General features: G+C 57.8%; 2 protein-coding genes across 3 annotated transcripts in view; one reads left to right on the top strand and one right to left on the bottom strand.

The window, feature by feature from the left end:
- Positions 1–3527: 3527 nt before the first annotated feature.
- On the top strand, positions 3528–9623 carry GALK1 (galactokinase 1; the record flags this gene model as incomplete). 2 transcript variants are annotated; one of them, XM_082679263.1, is made up of 8 exons in its annotated part: positions 3528–3722; positions 4410–4599; positions 5040–5159; positions 5363–5498; positions 5610–5791; positions 8847–8997; positions 9100–9266; positions 9355–9623. In XM_082679263.1, exons 1-8 carry the CDS (start codon positions 3558–3560, stop codon positions 9621–9623), a joined length of 1380 nt encoding a protein of 459 aa, XP_082535389.1. In that variant the 5' UTR covers positions 3528–3557. The 2 variants fall into 2 exon arrangements, with proteins under 2 accessions (XP_082535389.1, XP_082535390.1); XM_082679264.1 differs by having other exon boundaries at positions 3530–3722; positions 9100–9262; positions 9355–9493.
- Positions 9623–20442, bottom strand: part of ITGB4 (integrin subunit beta 4) — a 30697-nt gene continuing 19877 nt past the window's right edge. Inside the window, exons 27-40 of the mRNA XM_082679265.1 lie at positions 18501–18705; positions 17542–17699; positions 17020–17200; positions 16737–16874; positions 14730–14912; positions 14511–14642; positions 12439–12675; positions 12131–12289; positions 11555–11704; positions 10808–10996; positions 10569–10724; positions 10322–10486; positions 10136–10243; positions 9623–10028 (exon numbers count right to left, since the gene is read on the bottom strand). Of these exons, the coding sequence (XP_082535391.1) occupies positions 9889–10028; positions 10136–10243; positions 10322–10486; positions 10569–10724; positions 10808–10996; positions 11555–11704; positions 12131–12289; positions 12439–12675; positions 14511–14642; positions 14730–14912; positions 16737–16874; positions 17020–17200; positions 17542–17699; positions 18501–18705 (2301 nt within the window). The 3' untranslated portion in view covers positions 9623–9888. The remainder of the gene's footprint in view (positions 10029–10135; positions 10244–10321; positions 10487–10568; positions 10725–10807; positions 10997–11554; positions 11705–12130; positions 12290–12438; positions 12676–14510; positions 14643–14729; positions 14913–16736; positions 16875–17019; positions 17201–17541; positions 17700–18500; positions 18706–20442) is intronic.

Genomic DNA, 20442 nt, shown 5'->3' with positions numbered 1-20442 from the left:
AGAGTGAGCCATCAGGAGCACCTGCCCTTGGGTCAAATCAGGTTTTCCAACAACTGAAACATACAAATGATGACTATGGATCAAAGGGGGTGTTTTCAATCAAAATGAAACAATGGAAATAAACAGGGGTGTGGGCCGCCTAGTGATCAGAATTCCCAGAAAGCTCTTTATTCCTTTTTCAGAGCATTTATCTCAGTCAGGGTGGGGCGAGAGTCAGATTGAGACTGCCTCCCTATCAGAGCCCAAGGCTTTTATCTGGCCCACTGCCTGCTGGAGAGTCCAACAATGTCTGTTGTATTAATGGACGATTGATCATAATAGTAAACATTTATTCCGTGCTTACCAAGTGCCAGAGGCAGGGCTGGGCACTCTATGAAGATGACCTCATTCACTTCCTTTTGAAACAGTCTGTTAGGAAGGAAACACACTAGCCCCACTTTACAGATGAGAAACGGAGGCTCAGAGGGGTTAAGTCATCTGACCAAGATCACACAATAGTAAGGGCAAAGATTTGGGCTCAGAGCTGTTGGACATCAAAGCTGAGGTGGGAAAATGATGCGCAGAGTCGGGGAGGCTTCTCCAGTCATTGCCTCGTGGGGAGACATGGTTTGTGAGTTTAATTCCATTTCAACCAGCCCCAAGGGCCACTCACCGTTTTGTCTTGTTTTATTTTGCCTATGCCAAAAAATGCTTTACTGAGGAGTGCTCAAAAGGCCCATTTAAATTGTGTAATTCAGTGGTTTCAGTATATTCACAGATACGGATAATCATCACCACCGTCAATTTTAGAACATTTTCGTCACCACAAAGGGAGCTTGGTACTCTTTCCTAACACCCTCTTATTCTCCCATTCCGCTCAGCCCCAAGCAGCCACTAATGTACTTTCTGTCTTTATAGATTTGCCTCTTCTGGACATTTCGTCTGGACAGGATCATACAGTTTGTAGTCTTTTGTGACTGGCTTCCTTCATTTACTGTTTTCAAGGCTCATCCATGTTGTAGCAGGTATCAGAACCTCATTCTTTTTACGGCTGAATAATATTCCCTTGTATAGGCCACATTTCGTTTATTCATTTTTCCCTTTTGGATGGCTTCCACCTTTGGGCTAATGTGAATAGTGCTGCTATGAACATTAATGTACAAGTTTTTGTGTGGATATATTTTTTCTCTTGAGTGTACATTTAGGAGTGGAATGGCTGAGTCATACGATAACTCTATGGTTAACATTTTGTGGAACTGCTGAATTGTTTTACGTTCCCAGCAGCAGTGAATGAGGGTTTTGATTTCACCACATCCTCACCAACACTTGCTATTTTCTGTCTTTTTTTTTTTTTTTAACTTAAGCCATCTTAATGGATGTGAAGTACTACCTCATTGTGGGTTTTTTTTTTTAAATTAATTTGTTTATTTCTTGGCTGCGTTGGGTCTTCGTTGGCTGGCTTTCTCTAGTTGCAGCGAGCGGGGGCTACCCTTTGTTGCAGTGTGCAGGCTTCTCATTGTGGTGGCTTCTCTTGTTGCGGAGCACAGGCTCTAAGCATACGGGCTTCAGTAGTTGTGGCACATGGGCTCAGTAGTTGTGGCGCATGGGCTTAGTTGCTCCATGACATGTGGGATCTTCCTGGACCAGGGCTCGAACCCATGTCCCCTGCATTGGCAGGTGGATTCTTAACCACTGTACCACCAGGAAAGCCCCTCATTGTGGTTTTGATTTGCATTCTCCTAATGACTAGATGTTGAGCATCTTTTCATATCTTCTCTGGAAAAATGTTCAAATCTTTTGCCCATTTTTTTCAAGCTTTTAAACCTTTTCTTTATTGATCCCCAAGCCTTATATTTAGTCTTTCTGCCCATTTTTAAGTTGTCCTTTTTACCGTTGAGTTGTAAGAGCTCTTTATACATTCTTCTTTCTTTTTTAAAAAATTTATTTAGGGCTTAGCTGCTCTGCGGCGTGTGGGATCTTCCCAGACCAGGACTCGAACCCGTGTCCCCTGCATTGGCGGGCGGATTCTTAGCCACTGCACCACCAGGGAAGTCCCTCTTTATACATTCTTTTTTATATATAATTTATTTATTGTTTCTGGCTGCGTTGGGTCTTTGTTGCTGCTTCGTTGCTTTTCTCTCGTTGCAGCGAGCGGGGGCTACTCTTCATCGCAGTGCGCGGGCTTCTCACTGCGGTGGCTTCTCTTGTTGCGGAGCACGGGCTCTAGGCACGCGGGCTTCAGTAGTTGTGGCACGTGGGCTCAGTAGTTGTGGCTCGAGGGCGCTAGAGCACAGGCTCAGTAGTTGTGGCACACGGGCTTAGTTGCTCCGCGGCATGTGGGATCTTCCAGGACCAGGGCTCGAATCCGTGTCCCCTGCATTGGCAGGCAGATTCTTAACCACTGCGCCACCAGGGAAGCCCTCTTTATACATTCTTGATACAAGTCCCTTAAATATGATTTGCAAATATTTTCTTCCATTCTGTGGGTTGTCTTTTCACTTTCTTGATGGGGTGGTCCTTAGATGCACAAAAGTATTTTATTTTGATGAAGTACAATTTACGTATTTTTCTTTTGTTGCTTGTGCTTTTGGTATCATATCTAAAAAAACCATTGACTAAGCCAAGGTCCCAAAGGTTTAACCTTATGTTTACTTCTAGGAGTTTTCAGAGCTGACTTTTGAATGTTCTTGGGGCAACCCCCTGAGCAGACCCCAAGCTACCCTGGCTGCAACCCTCCACAAAACCCCCACTCTAATCCCGAAGAGTCTGCTTACATTTCAGCCTTTCCCCTCCAAGGTTTCATATGGGGTGGCCAACTGTGGACAGGCATCCAGTGAGGTGTTGGGGACAGCTTGAAGGTTTAGGATGCAGGCTGGTGAGAGAGGAGGTGGCTAGTGTCAGACTCAGGGCACCAGGCCCTGGGACCAAGGTTCCAGGCTGAGAAAGCACCTGCTGGGGCCAACCGACCAACCTACCTTGGCAGCTGGGTGGGTCCTTCCGGGAGGGGCTGGGCCCACTGCTGTCCATCTCCACCCTCCCTACTCCTCCATTGCTAGGAGCTGGGCCAGCAGGTCCACTCTAGAAAAGAAGCGTGTAGAAAGTGACTCCACCACTCTTGGCTTTCCTTATTTGTATTTACACTGATTGTCTGGCGGCCCTCTTACAGATTTCTGATCAGAGGCTGGTGACCTCTCACGGTTGCAGGACTTTAGGACCTAGGAGATCCTTTTGGGAAACCCAGGTGTGGGAGGCCAGCTCTATTGCTCCGGCTGGGGTAGATGGCTGGGTGGATGGGTGTGGACACAGAGAGGGTCACCAGGGCCAGGAAAGAGCAGCTCAGATGTCCCGGGCCGGCCAATACCCGCCCCGCTGGGCGCCCAGCACTTCTTTGGAAAGCCCGCCGCCAGCCCGCCCCGCGCGCCCAGCTGGTGGATTGGGCCGGAACCGCGGGCGGGGCGGGGCCAGCGCGGCCCGATTTGGGGCGGTGCGTGCAGCTGTGTGAGCCGACGCAGCGCGGCTCCGCCCCGAGCATCCCGAGCCGACCCGACTGCGCCCGGCAGAGCCGCAGGGTGAGTGTCATGGCCGCTTCCGAGCAGCGCCAGCTCGGGGAGCTGCTGGCCAAGGCCCGGAGAGCCTTCCTGGAGGAGTTCGGGGCCGAGCCCGAGCTGGCCGTGTCGGCCCCGGGCCGCGTCAACCTCATCGGGGAGCACACGGACTACAACCAGGGCCTGGTGCTGCCCATGGTGAGGGGCTGCGGGGGAGGCGCCATCTCCCCGCTTGCACTGTTGGGCGGACCGCTCCGAACTTTTACTCCAGCCGAGTGTGGGGGACGAGCACGTGGGAGAGACCCTAGGACGGGGCATTTCACACGTTGGAAGGGAGGAAACGGGGAATCCGCGAGGAAGTAGGCTATGGACCGCTGATCCTCGCCATCTCCTTGGGAGCCACCTCAGATTGTGGGGGGATGCGGAACGGGGCTCAACTGTAAACCGAGGCAAAGTAGCCCTAAGCCTCCCGGTCCGGCCCGTTCAGTTCGCAGAGGAGGGGATGGAGGCACAGAGAGGGCTAGTGATCTGCTCAAGGTCACACAGCTGAGGTGGAGCTGCCTTAGCCTGGGGCCATGTCCCTCCCACTGTGCATCTTCCAAAATGGGAAGGCGTCAGAAAGAGCTCGTCTGATTCTGTTTTCCTACTGACCCACAGCCAGGAGCCCACGCTTAGGGCAGAGTCCAGGTCTGCACTCCCGCTGCACTGGCCCTGCCCCTGAAGACCTATGGGGTGGGACCCAAGCCCCCCAAGGCCGGATGGACATGCAGGCTCTTCCCTGAGACACTCCCCATTCCCTTCATGTTGAGCCTGGAGGTCACCTCCTTGTCTGTCCCTGGCCCCTTGGTAGTGGAAGTTTTGCATACTATTTGTTTCTTCTGCCAGGCGCTGGAGCTTGGGACTGTGCTGGTGGGCAGCCCCCGGGCAGATGGGCTTATCTCCCTCCTTACCACCTCTGAGGATGCCGACGAGCCCCGCCGGCTGCAGTTTCCCCTGCCCACAACCCAGCGGCCACTGGAGCCTGGGGCCCCCCACTGGGCCAACTACGTCAAGGGAGTGATTCAGCACTACCCAGGTATGGGGCCCAGGCCTGGGTCAAATTCCTGTCTCTCAGCCGCGAAGCTCATTAGCTCATCTAATCCACTGTGGGGTAGGCATGCAGCGTGGAGCATCCCCATGGTACAGGTGAGGAGACTGATGCCCGCAGAGGTTCTAGAACTTGCCCTGGGTTGCCCATGACACGATTGGAGGAGCCAGGGTTCAAACCCCAGCCTGTTGGTCTCCAGAGCCCTAAACCAGGAGAACTAGGAGTCTGTGTCCCAGGAACCTCAGGGTAGGAGGATGGAGGGCGGTGGACCCCTTGGCCCAACAGGTTGGTGGCCTCTGACAATTGAGACACAGTTCCCCAGGAGCAGCTGCCAGGCAGTTGCCTCCTTTATACCAGGATACATGCCCTTCTTGTGCTCATCCTCCCAGATGGCCCGTCTTAACCGTCATCTATTCTTTCTCCTGCAGCTGCCCCCCTCCCTGGCTTCAGTGCAGTGGTGGTCAGCTCAGTGCCCCTGGGGGGTGGGCTGTCCAGCTCAGCATCCCTGGAAGTGGCCACGTATACCTTCCTGCAGCAGCTCTGCCCAGGTACCTCCTAGACCCCAGCTCCCAACGCAACCCTCCTTCCCTGAGGTCCTGTGATCAGAGCTTCCTACCCCAATTGTGGCTTTGGGGGAGTGGGTGGGGAATCTCCCTGGAGTATCACTGGACACACTGGGGGCTGCTCCCACCCTCCCACCCCTAGCGCCCCCTCCTGGGCCCCAGCCTTCCCACCTTGCCCTGTGCTGCAGACTCGGGGACAGTAGCTGCCCGGGCCCGGGTGTGTCAGCGGGCTGAGCACAGCTTCGCAGGGGTGCCCTGTGGCATCATGGACCAGCTCATCGCACTGCTGGGGCAGAAAGGCCACGCGTTGCTCATTGACTGCAGGTCAGGGGCTCCCCTTGTCCCCTCCCACCTCGTAGGAGAGCTCCTGGATGAAACATGCGCGGCAAACAGACGCTTGGCCTTGTCATCTTCCTGGCTCCATCTCCATCTCAGGTCCCTGGAGACAAGCCTGGTGCCGTTGTTGGATCCCAAGCTGGCTGTGCTCATCACCAACTCCAACGTCCGCCACTCTTTGGGCTCCAGCGAGTATCCCCTGCGGCGGCGCCAGTGTGAAGAAGTGGCCCGGGCGCTGGGCAAGGAGAGCCTTCGTGAGGTGCAGCTGGAGGAGCTGGAGGGTGAGAGCTGGCTGGGTGCACTGTGTCCTGGAGATGGCTGGGCACCCTGGGGTGAGGGGGGCTTCCGGGCTCTCGTTGTGGCTTTGACCCGGATGTACGTCCCCTCACCTCCAGGGACCTCTGCCAAGCTCTGCCCACTCCCCCAACACTGCTGACTTAGGACTGCTTGAAATCTCCATATTGCTTTTTCTAATGTGAGGATTAAGTATCCACCATGGAAAATACAGAAAAGTACAAAGAAGAGGACTTTCCTGGTGGTGCAGTGGTTAAGAATCTGCTTGCCAATGCAGGGGACACGGGTTCGAGCCCTGGTCCGGGAAGATCCCACATGCCGCAGAGCAGCTAAGCCCGTGAGCCACAACTACTGAGCCTGCGCTCTAGAGCCCATGTGCCACAACTGCTGAAGCCTGAGTGCCCAGAGCCCGTGCTCTGCAACAAGAGAAGCCACCATGAGGAGCCCGCACACCACAACGAAGAGTAGCCCCTGCTCGCCACAACTAGAGAAAGCCCGTGTGCAGCAATGAAGACCCAACGCAGCCAAAAAAAAAAAAGTACAAAGAAGAAAATAACAAGCTATAAGATCACTACCCAGAGATAGCCACTATTAGCATTTTAGTATATTTCCTTCCAGTGTTTTTCTACATCTGTATCTTTTTAAAAATTAATTAATTAAATTTTTTTTTCTTTTTGGCTGCATTTTTTTTTTTTTTTTTTTGCTGTATGCGGGCCTCTCACTGTTGTGGCCTCTCCCGTTGCGGAGCAACAGGCTCTGGACGCGCAGGCTCAGCGGCCATGGCTCACGGGCACAGCCGCTCCGCCGCATGTGGGATCTTCCCGGACCGGGGCACGAACCCGCGTCCCCTGCATCGGCAGGTGGACTCTCAACCACTGAGCCACCAGGGAAGTCCTGCATTGGGTCTTCATTGCTGTGCATGGGCTTCAGTAGTTGTGGCGCGCGGGAGCTACTCTTCGTTGTGGTGTGCGTACTTCTCATTGCGGTGGCTTATCTTGTGGAGCACGGGCTCTAGGTGTGCAGGCTTCAGTATCTGTGGCACGTGGACTTCAGCAGTTGTGGCTCGCAGGCTCTAGAGTGCAGGCTCAGTAGTTGTGGCGCACGGACTTAGTTGCTCCACAGCATGTGGGATCTTCCCGGACCAGGGCTCGAACCCGTGTCCCTTGCATTGGCAGGCAGATTCTTAACCACTGTACCACCAGGGAAGTCCCAGTTTTAAAATTTTTAATTGAAATATCCCTGACTTACAATGTTATGTTAGTTTCAACATCTGTATTCTCAAGGTCGAGTATACGCAGTGTTGCCACCTGCCCTTTTTGTTTTACTTAACATTATCTCAGAGCCCTTCTCTATGTCATGAAAGGCCTGCCGTCAACATGGCTTTTTAAAGCTACATAGCATTTCAGCATCTGGGTGCACTGTAATTTACTTAACCGTTTTCTGGTAATCACACCTAACACCGTGATGGATTTTTTTTTATATAAATTTATTTATTTTTGGCTGCGTTGGGTCTTCGTTGCTGCACACAGCCTTTCTCTAGTTGTGACGAGCGGGGGCTACTCTTTGTTGCGGTGTGCGTACTTCTCATTGCGGTGGCTTCTCGTTGTGGAGCACGGGCTCTAGGTGCGTGGGCTTCAGTAGTTGTGGCGTGCAGGCTCAGTAATTGTGGCTTGCGGGCTCTAGAGCACAGGCTCAGTAGTTGTGACGCATGGGCTTAGTTGCTCCACGGCATGTGGGATCTTCCTGGAACAGGGCTCAAACCCTTGTCCCCTGCATTGGCAGGTGGATTCTTAACCACTGCGCCGCCAGGGAAGTCCCTGTGATGGGTTGTTTTTTTTGTTTGTTTGTTTGTTTTTATTTTTGGCTGCATTGGGTCTTCGTTGCTGCACGCAGGTTTTCTCCAGTTGTGGTGAGCGGGGGCTACTCTTCATTGTGGTGCTCGGGCTTCTCACTGCGGTGGCGTCTCTTGTTGTGGAGCACAGGATCTAGGTACACGGGCTTCAGTAGTTGTGGCTCACGGTCTCTAGGAATGCAGGCTCAGTAGTTGTGGCTCGCGGGCTCTAGAGCGCAGGCTCAGTAATTGTGGTGCGTGGGCTTAGTTGCTCCGCGGCATGTGGGATCTTCCAGGACCAGGGCTCGAACCTGTGTCCCCTGCATTGGCAGGCGGACTCTCAATCACTGCGCCACCAGGGAAGCCCCTGGACGCCTCTCCTTTTGACTTCCCCTTTTCTGTTATTTCCTCACCCTTGTCGCTGCTGTCTGAAACTTCAGGACACTGAGTCATCCCTGCCCGCCTTTCCTTCCTCCCCACACCCAGCCTCTCTTGGTCTCTGACTGTTTTAACAGCTGCCATCTCCCGGCGCTGGCTTCTCCCAGCAGGGCCCTCTGCGCAAGGCAGTCACTTTCGTCAACTAGAGCTCAGCTCCATGCCGCCCCTGCTCCCAAAACCTCTCTGGCGCCCAGAGTCAAGTTGTAAAGTCCTAAGCGCTCGGGGCTGCCGTTAGCGACTCAGCTTGCTCTGCCGGCTTCAGCGTTAGCCAGTGGGACAGCTTGCTGGTTCCCTGGGGTGCCCCGGGCAGACCTGGTCTGTATCCCAACTCCGGAGCCCTGGCCCTCGGAGGCTTCGCTGTTAACTCCAGCAAAAACACCAGCAGGACTTTTCCTTCCTGTTCTGTCTTGGCCTCTTGAAGGCAGCACTGTGTCCCACGCACCATGGAAGCACTGAGTCTGGGGCTCAAACTGCTGTTTATCGAGCCCCCACTGTGTGCCAGGCGCCCTGCTGGGGGCACTCCATGTGTCTGCTCAGCCTCCCCTGCGCGCCAAATGAGGCGGTTGTCCCCTTTTCTAGTCGAGGAGGGGAGGCTCTGAAACCTTGGTCCCCAACCCGAGGTTCTACCCACAGCTTGGTCAGAACCAGGTCTCAGACTGGAGATGCCCCCGCCCCCCCCAGCCAGCGCCCTGGAGCCATCGTGCCCCTCCTCCACGTCCACAGGGGCCCAGAGGCGGTGGATGGTGGGTCTGCTCACTCCTTTTCCGCCCCAGCTGGCAGGGAGCTGATGAGCGGGGAGGCCTTCCGGCGGGCGCGGCACGTGGTGGGCGAGATCCAGCGCACAGCCCAGGCAGCAGCCGCCCTGAGCCGCGGCGACTACAGAGCCTTCGGCCGCCTCATGGTGGAGAGTCACAACTCGCTCAGGTGAGATCCCTGGGTGCCCAGCACCTCCTGGTCACAGGCTGTCCCCTGTGCCGGATGGGGCTGGTTCAAGGCCTCCCGCCTCCCCCCGTGTCCTCTCTGCAGGGATGACTACGAGGTGAGCTGCCCCGAGCTGGATCAGCTGGTGGAGGCTGCGCTCTCTGCGCCCGGGGTTTATGGCAGCCGCATGACAGGCGGTGGCTTTGGTGGCTGCACGGTGACCCTGCTGGAGGCCTCTGCCGCTTCCCTAGTGATGCAGCACATCCAGGTGGGTAGGTGCCAGAGACTGGGGGGAGCGGGAGAGATGGGTTCCTAGGGCCGTGCTGTGCTCAGACCCCACCCCACCCGTCCCTCCTACAGGGGCAGTACAGCGGGACCGCCACCTTCTACCTTTCCCAGGCGGCCGACGGCGCCCAGGTGCTGTGCCTGTGAGGCCCTCCCAGGCCGGCCCACGGCAGGCCTGCCCTCCAACCTGGGTGCTCAATAAACTTGTATTACCTCTGGCTCTGATACCTGCCTGTCTCCAGAGGTGGATGTGTGCTTGGGCATCAGAGAAAGGTGTGTATAAGAACTGCTCCCCTGCTCTGGGCAGGCCCCAGAAACATGGACAGGGCAGAGCTCAGCGGTAGCAAAATCTTTTATTAAGTGCAGAACAAAGCTGGGACCTTGTCATGCTGGTCCTAGCTCTTTGGTTACAAATGGGCTTGGGCCCAGGGTAGGAGGGCAGCCGAAGGGCCTTCCGGGACCACTTCGTGCCTCCCAGAGGACACCTACCCCCTGCTCTGTGGCCAGAGGCACCGGCCCTGCGATCAGCATGCGAGTGGGCTGGTCGCCAGGGGTCCAGGGATGGAGTAGCTGAGGCAGCGCCAGGGAGAGGAGGTGGGAGTCGGGGGCTCAGGTCTGAAAGAACTGTTGGTCCACGTGGGTGCCGAGGGTTCCACTGGTGGCCAGTGTCCGGCTCACAAACTCCTGTGTCACGTGCCGGGTGAGGGAGCCATGGGCTTCCAAGTGCTGGGACCCCAGGGTCAATCCGTCTGTAGGGGAAGAGGTGTTGAAGGGTCCACCTGGGTCCCCAACCCCCTTTCCTCTGTTGGCGCTGTGCTCCCCCGGGAGAGCCAGGAGCCCCCGCCGGGCAACTCACCCAGTAGGACGGGCTCAGTGGTGCTGGAGTGGGTGGTGGTGATGCTGTACTCTCCTGGCATTGGGTACTGGAAGAGCCCCGAGTGGCTGCCCAGCTGTGGGAAGGGGCCTGGAGTGGGCAGAGGGGCCAGTCAGAGGGTGGTGCCAGGAGAAGGTGTGGCCAGAGAAGGGGTGAAGCGGCCTCTACCTCCAGCCTGGGACTCGATGGTGATGATGCCTTCACGCTCCGGCCCGAAACCTTGGGTGGTCTTGGCCTGCACCTTGAACTTGTAGGGCACGTTCTCGCTGAGGCCTGGCACCGTCAGCCGGCTCTCGGGGCTGTCGCCATCCACCAGGAACGTGGTGGCTGGCTCTGGGCAGGGAAGATGCCTTTAGCCTCGGTGGCTCCCCCTCCACCCTCCCCCTGGTCCCCCTGACCCTGGGGCGGGCAGCACCTCCTCCGTGGGCCATCTCACAAGTCACCAGGTAGCCGAGGATGTCGCCATCAGGCCTGCGCGGCCGCTCCCAGCTCAACTGCAGAGAGTCTGGGCTCAGGGCGGTGAACACCAGTGGGCCCGGGGCGCTGGGCGTGCTCAAAGTGAAGGCAGAGCCTGGGGACAGCAGAGGAAGGGTGTCGGTGGGTTTGTGGGTACAAGATGGGGGGACCACTGTCAGGGTGGGGGGGGTAACTCACCCGGTAGGGGGCAGAGAGGGCTCTGTGGGTGCACCTGTGACTCGATAGTGATGACACCCTCGCGCTCTGGGCCCCAGCCTTCCTGGCTCTGGGCCCGCACGCGGAACACGTAGGAGTGGTTGGGCAGGAGGTCTTCCAGCACCACCGAAGTCTGGCTGGGGTTGGGGATGTTAAGCTGATGCAGGTCACCTGGGTGGGGACGGAGGCAGGTAGCAGAGCAGCAGCATTCCTCATTCCTATCCCCGGCCTGATCCCACCCCTTCCCTAGGCTACTGTCAAGACCTAGCCACCACCCACCCAGCACTAGCTGTGGCTGGGGTACCGGTGGGGTCAGCCTTGTATAGTATGGTTGGCTGTTCAGGTTGTACGCTATACAAGGGATGAGTGGCACCTGAAATCCCATCTGTGTATGTTGGCCGTTTATGGGCCCAGGGCATGCTGCCGCGAGTGTCTGCCCACGGAAGTACCACTTCCTGACTCCTGAAAAGACATCTCAGAGGCCAGCAGAGGCCCTGGGTCCCTAGGCCGGTGAGGCCTTGTTAGGTAAAACCTAGCAGTGGGAATGATTTGGAGAGAGGCCTAGGGAGGTGGATGAGGACTCATCAGAAGAGGCAGTGGGAGTCTTAGAAGAGCGAGACTCTCTCAGAAAGGTGGGTGGTGGGGGGAGCATTAGTGTTCAAGGGACTTGGGTGGATTCCTGACAGTCGGGTGTCCCCGCGTGTCAGCCCGACAGCAGCCGTGCCTCACCGCCATTCAGCAGCTGGTACTCCACGCTGTAGCCCTGCAGCGCCCGCTCACACTGCGGCTCCTGCCAGCTTACTTTCAGAGACGTGGGTCCCAGGGCTGAGAACACCAGGCGGGTGGGTGTGTTGGGCACACCTGCAGCCAAGCGGGAGCCTGGAGACAGGAGGCCACAGTCAGCCGGTGTCGGGAGTGTCTGGGCAGGAGTCCTAGTTCTAGCCCTGACCGCCCTCGGCTCTGGCGCCTGCATGGACCGCTGGCCAGGTGGCCCACTCACCCTGCAATACCCTGTCCAGGCCACTCAGCACCTCCTGAATGTCCTGTGCAGGACGTGGGTGCGGGCCCTGCCTGTGCCGAGAAGGGGTGAGCTCGTGAGTCAGCCGGCCCCCACCCTCCTCAGCGGGCCTGGCCCCTCTCCTGCCCCAGCCCAGCACCCCCAGAGGACAGAAGCTGCGTTAGGCACCAGCGCTGATGTGGATGGAATGGACGGTAAGGCGGCACGGGCAGCGGCGGCGGTGGGTGGATGGGTGACAGATGGTGCAGGACAGCTGTGGAGGCACCGGATGGCCACCCCTGTACTACCTGGGCCCCAAGAGGGTGCTGCTGGCTGCCCAGCCAGGATTATAGAGTCTCTTGAGTCCCCGGAGTGGGGGACCCCCTTCATCTGAGCCCGACTCCAGGACCCCAGGGCCCAGGACAGCGGAAGCCTGCTCCTCCCGTGTTCCCAGATGGGAGGGAGGCCTAGGGCAGGACAAAACAAGAGTGAGAGGGCAGGAAGTGTGCACGTCAGAGGATGGGCAGAAGGGGGACGGCAGGCCAGCAGCCCGAGCCTCCAGGAGCTGGAAGAGAGGAAGGATTAGGGGAGAGCAGGGGAGGTGGCGGGCACTCACTCTGGGAGGAGAGGGAGGTGAGGGTTGAGTAGTCCCTGGGCAGCGTGGACGAGTGCGAGTGTTCCGGGCGGGTCAGCGAGTGGTAGTCCCGCGAGAGGGTGGAGGACGTGCTCAGCACGCGGTGGGGCAGGTGTGGGCTCAGGTGGGTGCTGTAGGCGGCGTTGCTCACAGCCATCCTGTGCAGGGAGTTGGCACTGCCCGGGAAGGCAAAGTCCATCCGCCCGTTCACCAGGTGCTCTGTGGGGTAGAGCAGGGTCACCGGACCGGCCCGCACCAGACCTGGAGCCCCTCGGGGCGCCCTGGGAATTCCCTGGATTACCTACCCTCTGGGGGCCCTTGGCATAAAAACAACCTGCTTCCCTTGGCCCGCCAGGGATAGAGGTCCTTGGAGGAGTACAAGGGCCCCCTAGGCATCTGCAACTCAGGTCCTGTGGCCTGGCAGGACGCCCCTATGGACAGCCGCTGACCTCAGCCGGGGACTCACTGCCCCTGCAGTTGGCCCTGCCCTGGGGAGAGCCCAAACGCCTGCCCTTGGCTCCCCTGAGGCCTCTGAGGTGTCTCCTTGGGCACCAGGGCCTGCCCTGGACACAACAGACTTGGAAGGTTGGGGGCAGTCTAGCTTTGGGGAGAGCCCCAGCGCCTGCCCTGGGGTCCCTTGGCTCTGGGGTGGCAGCCGGGCAGCCTGGCCGCGGTGGGCTCTGGCTGGAGCCCAGAGGCAGCAAACCAGCGAGCCTAGGTGGGTGCGGGTGAGGGCAGGCCGGTCACCTCCCTCCCCGCCGGCACCCCGCGCGCCCCCATCGGCGGCGCCGTCGTCCAGGGGCCCGCGGGGCGGCTCGGCGGTGTCGGAGGAGCGCCGGCTGCTGGCCGACAGGCGCGGAATGAGCTCCGGGGGCAGCCGCCATGTGACGCGCCGCAGGTCCAGCTCCTCCCCCAGCAGGGGCTCGAACTTCCAGCCGCTGCCGCCTTGGGAACAACGAAGGGCCGCATTGGCACCGCCGGGGGGCGCGGGCGGCTGCACAGAGGGGCTGGGGGAGGAGGCGGGCGGCGCTGTGACGTGAGCCCGTCCTCTGGCTCTCTGGGATCCGGGTGTGTGCCGGGGAGCCCGGTGGCCGGTGAGGCCCTCGCCCGAGAGGTGGAAGAGGGCGGCCCGGGCTGCAGCTGGCGAGGGGAGACCCCTGGACTAGAGCCTGGGCTCTGCCACCAGCTGTGAGGACTCCCTGCTCTGAGCCTCAGTTTCCCATCTGGATGACGGAGGGAGTGAGCTCTCCCCTGCCGGCCTCCCAGGGGCAGTTCCAGCAGCCGGAGTGCGTCACAGGCAGCCAAGTGTAGTGCAGCTGCGCTGGGGCACCTGCTGCGTACCAGCTGCTCTTTACTTCAGACCCTCAACACTCTCAAGACCCTTGGGCTTGGGATCCTTAAACCTAGGCTTGACACCATGGAGGCCTGGTATAGGCAAGGATGGAAGAAAATACAAATCCTGAAGGATTTTCACTAATGGTGGTGTGTGATTGGCATCTCATTTCAGATCAGAAAACAGGCACAGAGAGGGTGATTCATCTGAATTCCTGCAGTGGAGCCAGAGCTAAAACTGAGTCCCCAAGAATCCCAGTCGAGGGCTCTTTGCGTCACACTGTACAGGGCCAGCGTGGGGAGACACTGCTCTGTGGGCCCCAGAGCCCGGCCTGCCTCCTCCCACATAGCTCTGTCCCTGGGAGGTGGCCCGATTCCACGGCACTGCTGGTGAGCCCTCCAGTCTCCAAACTGTGATTCCAGTCCCATGTGCACGAGCCTGTGTGCATGTGCCCCAAGCACATGGCTTTCTGCCTGTCCTCACAGACGTGCACACTATTCACTGGGGCCACGTCGGCTCTGTCCCCCCTGTACCCAGAGCCAGTGTGGTGCCTGCCGAACCGTCGGCTTTGTAGATGCTCGCCTGGGGCTGAGAGGGGACTTCTGGTGTGACCGTCGTGCCCAGTGCTCACTGGCCCCTTGGCTCTCTCTGGACACCAGTGACGGCCCCACCCTCTACCCAGGACCCCCACCTTCCTCGCAGGCATCCCAGGCCCACTCACCAGTGTCCTCAGAGACGCTCGGCCTCTGGCTGCCCGTCGGGGAGCGGAGCACGTCGTCGCTGTACATGAGGAAGCTTTCGTAGTCTTCCCCACTCTGGGCGTCCACGATGGGGATGTCCGGGATGATGGGGACTGCAGGGCGGGAGCGGGTGAGCCAGGGCCCCAGCCTCGGCCTCCTGCCCGCCCCTGTCTGCCCTGTGCCTCCCACCCGCCACTCACTGGACATGGGCCGCTTGGGCTGGGTGGCCAGGTTGATGATGGCCTCCCGCTCAGGCCCCCAGCCTGCGCCGTTGCGAGCCTTGACCGTGTAGCGGTACGGCTGGGACTCCCGCAGGTTCTCGATGAGCAGCGTCCGCTTCTTGGGGCTGTCCACCAGCACCTTCTTCATGGGCCCGATGGGTCCTGGGACAGGGAGAGTGCTTCAGAGGGGTCACCAGCTTCTGGCCTGGTGCATCCCTGCCTCTGGTGCACCAGGACTGTTGCACAGCCCCTGAACTGCACCCAGGAGTTTGGGGAACGAGTCAGGGAGTGAGCAACTGTTGAAACCCAGCTGCGTGCCAAGCCCTGAGAACCTGGGTGTGACTGGCTTAGAGAAGGCTCCACGCGGCTCATCGCCAAGTTAAGTGGCAGAGACACTAGACTCACTAGACTCAAGTCGGCCCCACTGTCACCTCTACCAGTTGGTAGAGGGTCCTGCGTCCATGTGCGTCTGCGTGACGCTGGCTCCAGAGGCTTGGGCGCCCTCAGCACCTGTGCCTCCCTGTCCACAACCAAACCCCAAATGCACGGCTGCCCTGGTCACCTGGGCAGGGACGGGAGGAGAGAGGCAGGCCTGAACCTGCACCTGAGGACAGGCTGAGGCCTGTGAGAGCTAAGGGCGAGAGCAGAGGGGAAGCAGCTCTCCTCCACCACACCTAGAAGGGTGGACGCAAGCCCTGGGAGAGAGAAGGAAGAGACCCCAGGCTGCTCTAAGCAAGTTACGGTGCCTAGGCCCCCATGTGACAAGATGGGGCCCTCTATGTTGGAAGACGTCTGGGAGACCAGAAAATGTCCCAGTTCCCCAGGGGTCCAAAGGAGGGCTCTGGAAAAACAACACCTGCTAAGCTTCACGCTGTTTGTTTGCCCCACCGCGTGGCCTGCGGGACCTTAATTCCCGAACCAGGGATCGAACTCGTGCCCCCTGCAGTGGAAGCATGGATTCTTAACCACTGGACCACCAGGGAAGTCCCTTGATGCTGTTTGGTAAGTAAACAGCTGTGCTCCAAGAATTGGCTGACATTGGGCTGTCAGCCGGGGGAGGTCTCTAACCGCCCTCTCTCATCTCTGTCCACCAGGGGGAGAAGGGAAGGGGGCCACCCCAAAGTCGCTGATGCCTTCGGGCCTGCCTCGCACGTTCGTGACACAGCGGAGGCCTCAGCGGGCTAAGGCCGTGGGCTGAAACCATCAGTCATTCCTGGGATTAAAGGCTGGGTCGGAAAACACTTCCTGACAGTGGTCCATGGGTGGACCAGGTGTTGTAAACTCAGAATGAGCCAAGGATGTGATGCAGCTGCTGACAAGGCTGTGCTTGGCCAGCCAGGCTAGTAAAGGGCAAGGAGCCTGAGACCCAGAACAATCCTGCTGCCCTCTGCCCTGTTGGGCCACCCTGGCGGTGGTAAGCCTGACTCAGCTCTCCATCCCTGAGATGGGCCAAACGGAGGTGAGAGCGCAAGGAGAAGGGCCCCGCACCAGGCAAGAGGCGGGACCAAGTTCCCTCAAATAGTTTCTCATCCTGACAACTGGCAGGGGTGGTCCCTCCCCTTTCCAGGACTGGGAGAAAAATAACAGTTCTGCCAGGTGCTTTGGCCTGGGGCTGCCAGATACAATATTGCATGAAATATACTAGAAAAATTGTCTGTCTGAAGTTCAGGGCATCCTCTGCTTTTATTTGCTAAATCTGTCGACTCTACTCTGGCCCTAAGAGAACCCTGTAGAATTGAGCCATTCTAGTTACCTGCGTGGGCAGGTGACCCCACTGCACATATATAATCTCAGGCCCTCCATCCCTACCCGCCCTGGGAGCTTCTGGGCCTGGCTTTGGAATGCAGCTCAGCCCAAACCTGACCACAGACCTAACGATGCCCCAGGCAGTCAGACATATGGGCTCATCCACTGCCCAGGACGCTGTGACCTCCTCCCACTCTTTGCCCCCTCCCTGGGGGCAGAAGGAGAGGTCCAGATCCTTACGGCTGTCCTCGTTGACCAGGCCATAGCAGACCTCATAGGCTGTGATCTCGCCATTGGTCTCGGCCGGCTCAGCCCAGCTCAGCTGGGTCACGGTGGAGGAGACGACATTGAAGGCCAGACGCCCTGGCTCGCTGGGAGCTGGAGGGGGAGGGGATGCAGGAAGAGAGCTGTCAGTCGCAGAGAGGGGGCAGAGTTCTAGGGGGTCGGGGGACAGGGCTGGGCACGCTGGCATCAGGGTAGCTGGGGGGCAGACAGGTGGATGGACAGAAAGGCGAGGCCTCACCTTCCGGGTGAGTGCGACAGGACACCAGGGAGCTGTAGGGGCCCTCGCCCTGCGCCCCGTAGGCGCACACCTTCATCTCGTAGTCGCAGTACGGGTACAGGTTGGTGAGCTCCACCGAGGGCATCTTGCTGTCGAGGAGGTGGGCTTCAGACTCAGAGTCACCCTGGATCCAATACTTCACCTGCTCCCGGGGCGGGGCTGGTCAGTGGGGAGCAGCTGGCAGAGCTGATCGTCCCTCCACTGAGCCCTGCCCTCGTGTTACCCCCTTTGCGCACAGACAGGACCGAGTGACCTGCCAGGTTCACACAGCAGGGCTGGGGCAGGGCAGAGGTGTTTCTGGGGTGGTGGGGCCACAGTCCAGGAACTTGCCTCTCCCCCGGGGCACAGATGGGGGTTCCCCCGTCCACTGAGGCCAAGCATGCCCTCTCCTCTCCCTCAAGGGCCCTCTGCCCCCCGGTGGCCCACCTCCCCGCTATGTGCCCAGCCTCCCCCATCCACCACCCTCGTTGCCCCCCACCTTACCCGGTACCCTGTTGGCTTGCCAGGAGGGGGCAGCCAGTTGAAGTGGATCTTCCGGGACCCGGTGGCCTTGGCATTGGGGTTCTGTGGGGCACCCAGGTCACCCCGGGGGAGTAGGGGTGATGATAGGGTCTGGCCCATTAAGGTCCCGTCCAGTTCATCTGTAGTGGGTCAAACCAGGGCAGGGCAGCCAGCTGAGACACCCCGCTTTTGAGGGGGGCAGGAACCCACCGTCGCCACCAGGGGGCGCCAGAAGCCCAGTTAAAACATCAATGCTCCTTCCCTGCACCCCCCTCAACTGAGACCTGCCAAAGGGGGTCTCTAGAGGGCTGGTGCCCCCATTAGTAAAGCACAGGGCATCCTGCCAAACTTGGGGGTGCCCAGGAGGGTCTCTGGAGGGATGAGAAAGAGGAACGAGTTTGCTCTCTCCCTTTGGCAGCCAAGGGTATGTCCCACGTGAGACAATCTGGCTCCTCCCAACGCCCTCCATCACTCCTGGACCCCAAGACTCCGCCTCCTGCCCCATCTTCTCGGCAAGCCTCCTCTCCGGGTGGGCTCAGAGACCCCACTATACAGTTCTCAGGACCCATAAGAACTGTTTCACCCCTTCTGGAAACACCTGCATTTTAGCTGGAATTAAGGCCCAAGTCAAAGGGCTAAGGCCCTTAGTGGTGGGATTCACAGCCAGCAGCAGGCCGGTGGCCACATGACCCCAGCCTCTCTGATTGAGAGTAGGGTTGCCAGATAAAGGCAGGATACCTAGTTAAATTGGAATTTTAGATAAACAACAAACACTTTTTTCGGATAAGTACATCCCAAATAGTGCATGGGACATACTTACACTACAAATGTGGTTGTTACTTACCTGAGATTCAAATTTAACTGAGCGTCCTGTATTTTTACTTGCTAAGACTGTCAAGAAGCCCCCAGCCCTGCTTAAGCTGACTCCAGACTCTGCCTACCTTGGTCCCCAATGATAACAGTGGCAGACTGGGGCTGGCCCAGGCGAGCCCCAAACTTGGGGTTGCTGAGTTGGATGTAGAAGCGGCGGGTCTGGCAGCCCCGCAGGAGGGAGTCCATCTCCTGCAGCTCCAGGAGCTTCACCTGCAGCTCCTTCCAGGTCTCCCCAGGTTGGAATAGCAGTTCGCCTTCTGTGGGGATGTAGTCCTGGGAGTGGGAAGGGGTCAGGGTCAGACCAGGCCTGGGAGAATGAGTAACGGCCACACACCCCACCCCAACCTCACAGATAATGCAGAGACCCTCACACACAGACTGTCCCACGTGGACACGGAATGGCTTATGTTTCTACAACACCTCTTGCACGTCAAGCGCATTACAAATATTAGCTTGTTTACTCCTCAGGGCAGTGTGAGGTAGAGATATTATTGTCCCCATTTTACAAACGAGGAAACTGAGGCACACAGAGGTGAAGAAACTCGCCCAAGTTCACACAGGTAGTTGTGGTTGCTTGGTTCACCAGCATTTGAACCAAGGCAGAGACAGGGATGCAGATGTGGAGGGTCCCATACAGGCAGGCACTCAGCCGGGGGATCTGAGATTTGCAGGCCCCAGACAGGGAGGGAGGAACTGTTCCCCGCACTGGGGCTCCGAAGTCTGGATCCCACAGCCCCCAGGCCCTGCCTCCCTGGTGGGGTGCTTCCAACATCTCCAGCTTTTTTTTTTTTTCCCCCAATGCCCCAGAGCTTTCCTGAGCTCCCGTCACATGACGCCACTAGGTGGCACTGCAAACTAACATTCAATTCCAGGCACTGCTAGCCAGCCGCGCTGTGCAGAGAGGGACAAACTCAAACGCTACAAAAACCCAGAAAGAAAAGCAGGAGTTGCCTGCAAGACAACTGACCTCGGGGGGGGGGGGGGGGGGATGCTTCAAAAATGTCCAGGTGACAAAAGACAAAGCCGGGGAATTATTCTAGATTAAAGGAGACTAAAGACACATGACAACAAAATGCAATGTCCTACCCTTGATTGGTGCCTGGATTGGGGGGAAAAAGCTATAGAGGACATTACTGGGACATGTGAACATGGGGGGATCCGAATATGGACTAATTATTAGTTATGAGGACAATGTGACATTTCTTAAGTTAGGTAATTCTGTCGTAGTCATGTAGAGTGCCCTTGTTCTTAGCAGGCGCCTGCAGAAGGGTTTAGGGTCTATGTGATGTCTACAACTTACCTTGAATAGTTTAGCCAACAAAAGTAAACCAAACACACTCTCTCTCCCTTTCTCTCTACAGTTATAGAGCTATAAATACGTATACATATATATATATATATATATACACACACATACACACACACACGCGCGCATGTATACAACTATATAGAAAGAGAGAAAGAAAGCAAGGTCAATCTACGTAAAGAGTAAATGGGTGCTAATTTCGTTGGTCTTTCCATCTTCCTGTAGGCTGAAGCTTTTCAAAACAAAAAGTTGAAAAATAAAATGTTTTTAAAAATAGTTCAGGGGCTTCCCTGGTGGCGCAGTGGTTGAGAGTCCGCCTGCCGATGCAGGGGACGCAGGTTCGTGCCCCGGTCCGGGAGGATCCCACATGCCGCGGAGCGGCTGGGCCCGTGAGCCATGGCCGCTGAGCCTGTGCGTCCGGAGCCTGTGCTCCACAACGGGAGAGGCCACAGCGGTGAGAGGCCCGCGTACCGCAAAAAAAAAAAAAAAAGTTCAATCCCAAAGGATCTTCGTAGAAGCATAACAGGATAGCCAGAATCTCTATAATATTCAGTGAAAAGTTCTGGGCATCCAAATTCCTCTTTGGAGATTTTATGGGGAGCACTGGAGCAGTAATGAGAACTGTTCCCACCGATAAAAAGAATAGGGTGTGTGTCGGGATCCTCTGAGTGCACACCTGCTCCCATGATTGCCAAGTGGGCTGG

Source organism: Grampus griseus (assembly GCF_964374135.1).
Source record: "Grampus griseus genome assembly, chromosome: 20".
Lineage (NCBI taxonomy): Eukaryota > Metazoa > Chordata > Mammalia > Artiodactyla > Delphinidae > Grampus > Grampus griseus.
Note: the sequence above shows the minus strand (reverse complement) of the source record. Positions and strands in the feature narration are given on the sequence as shown.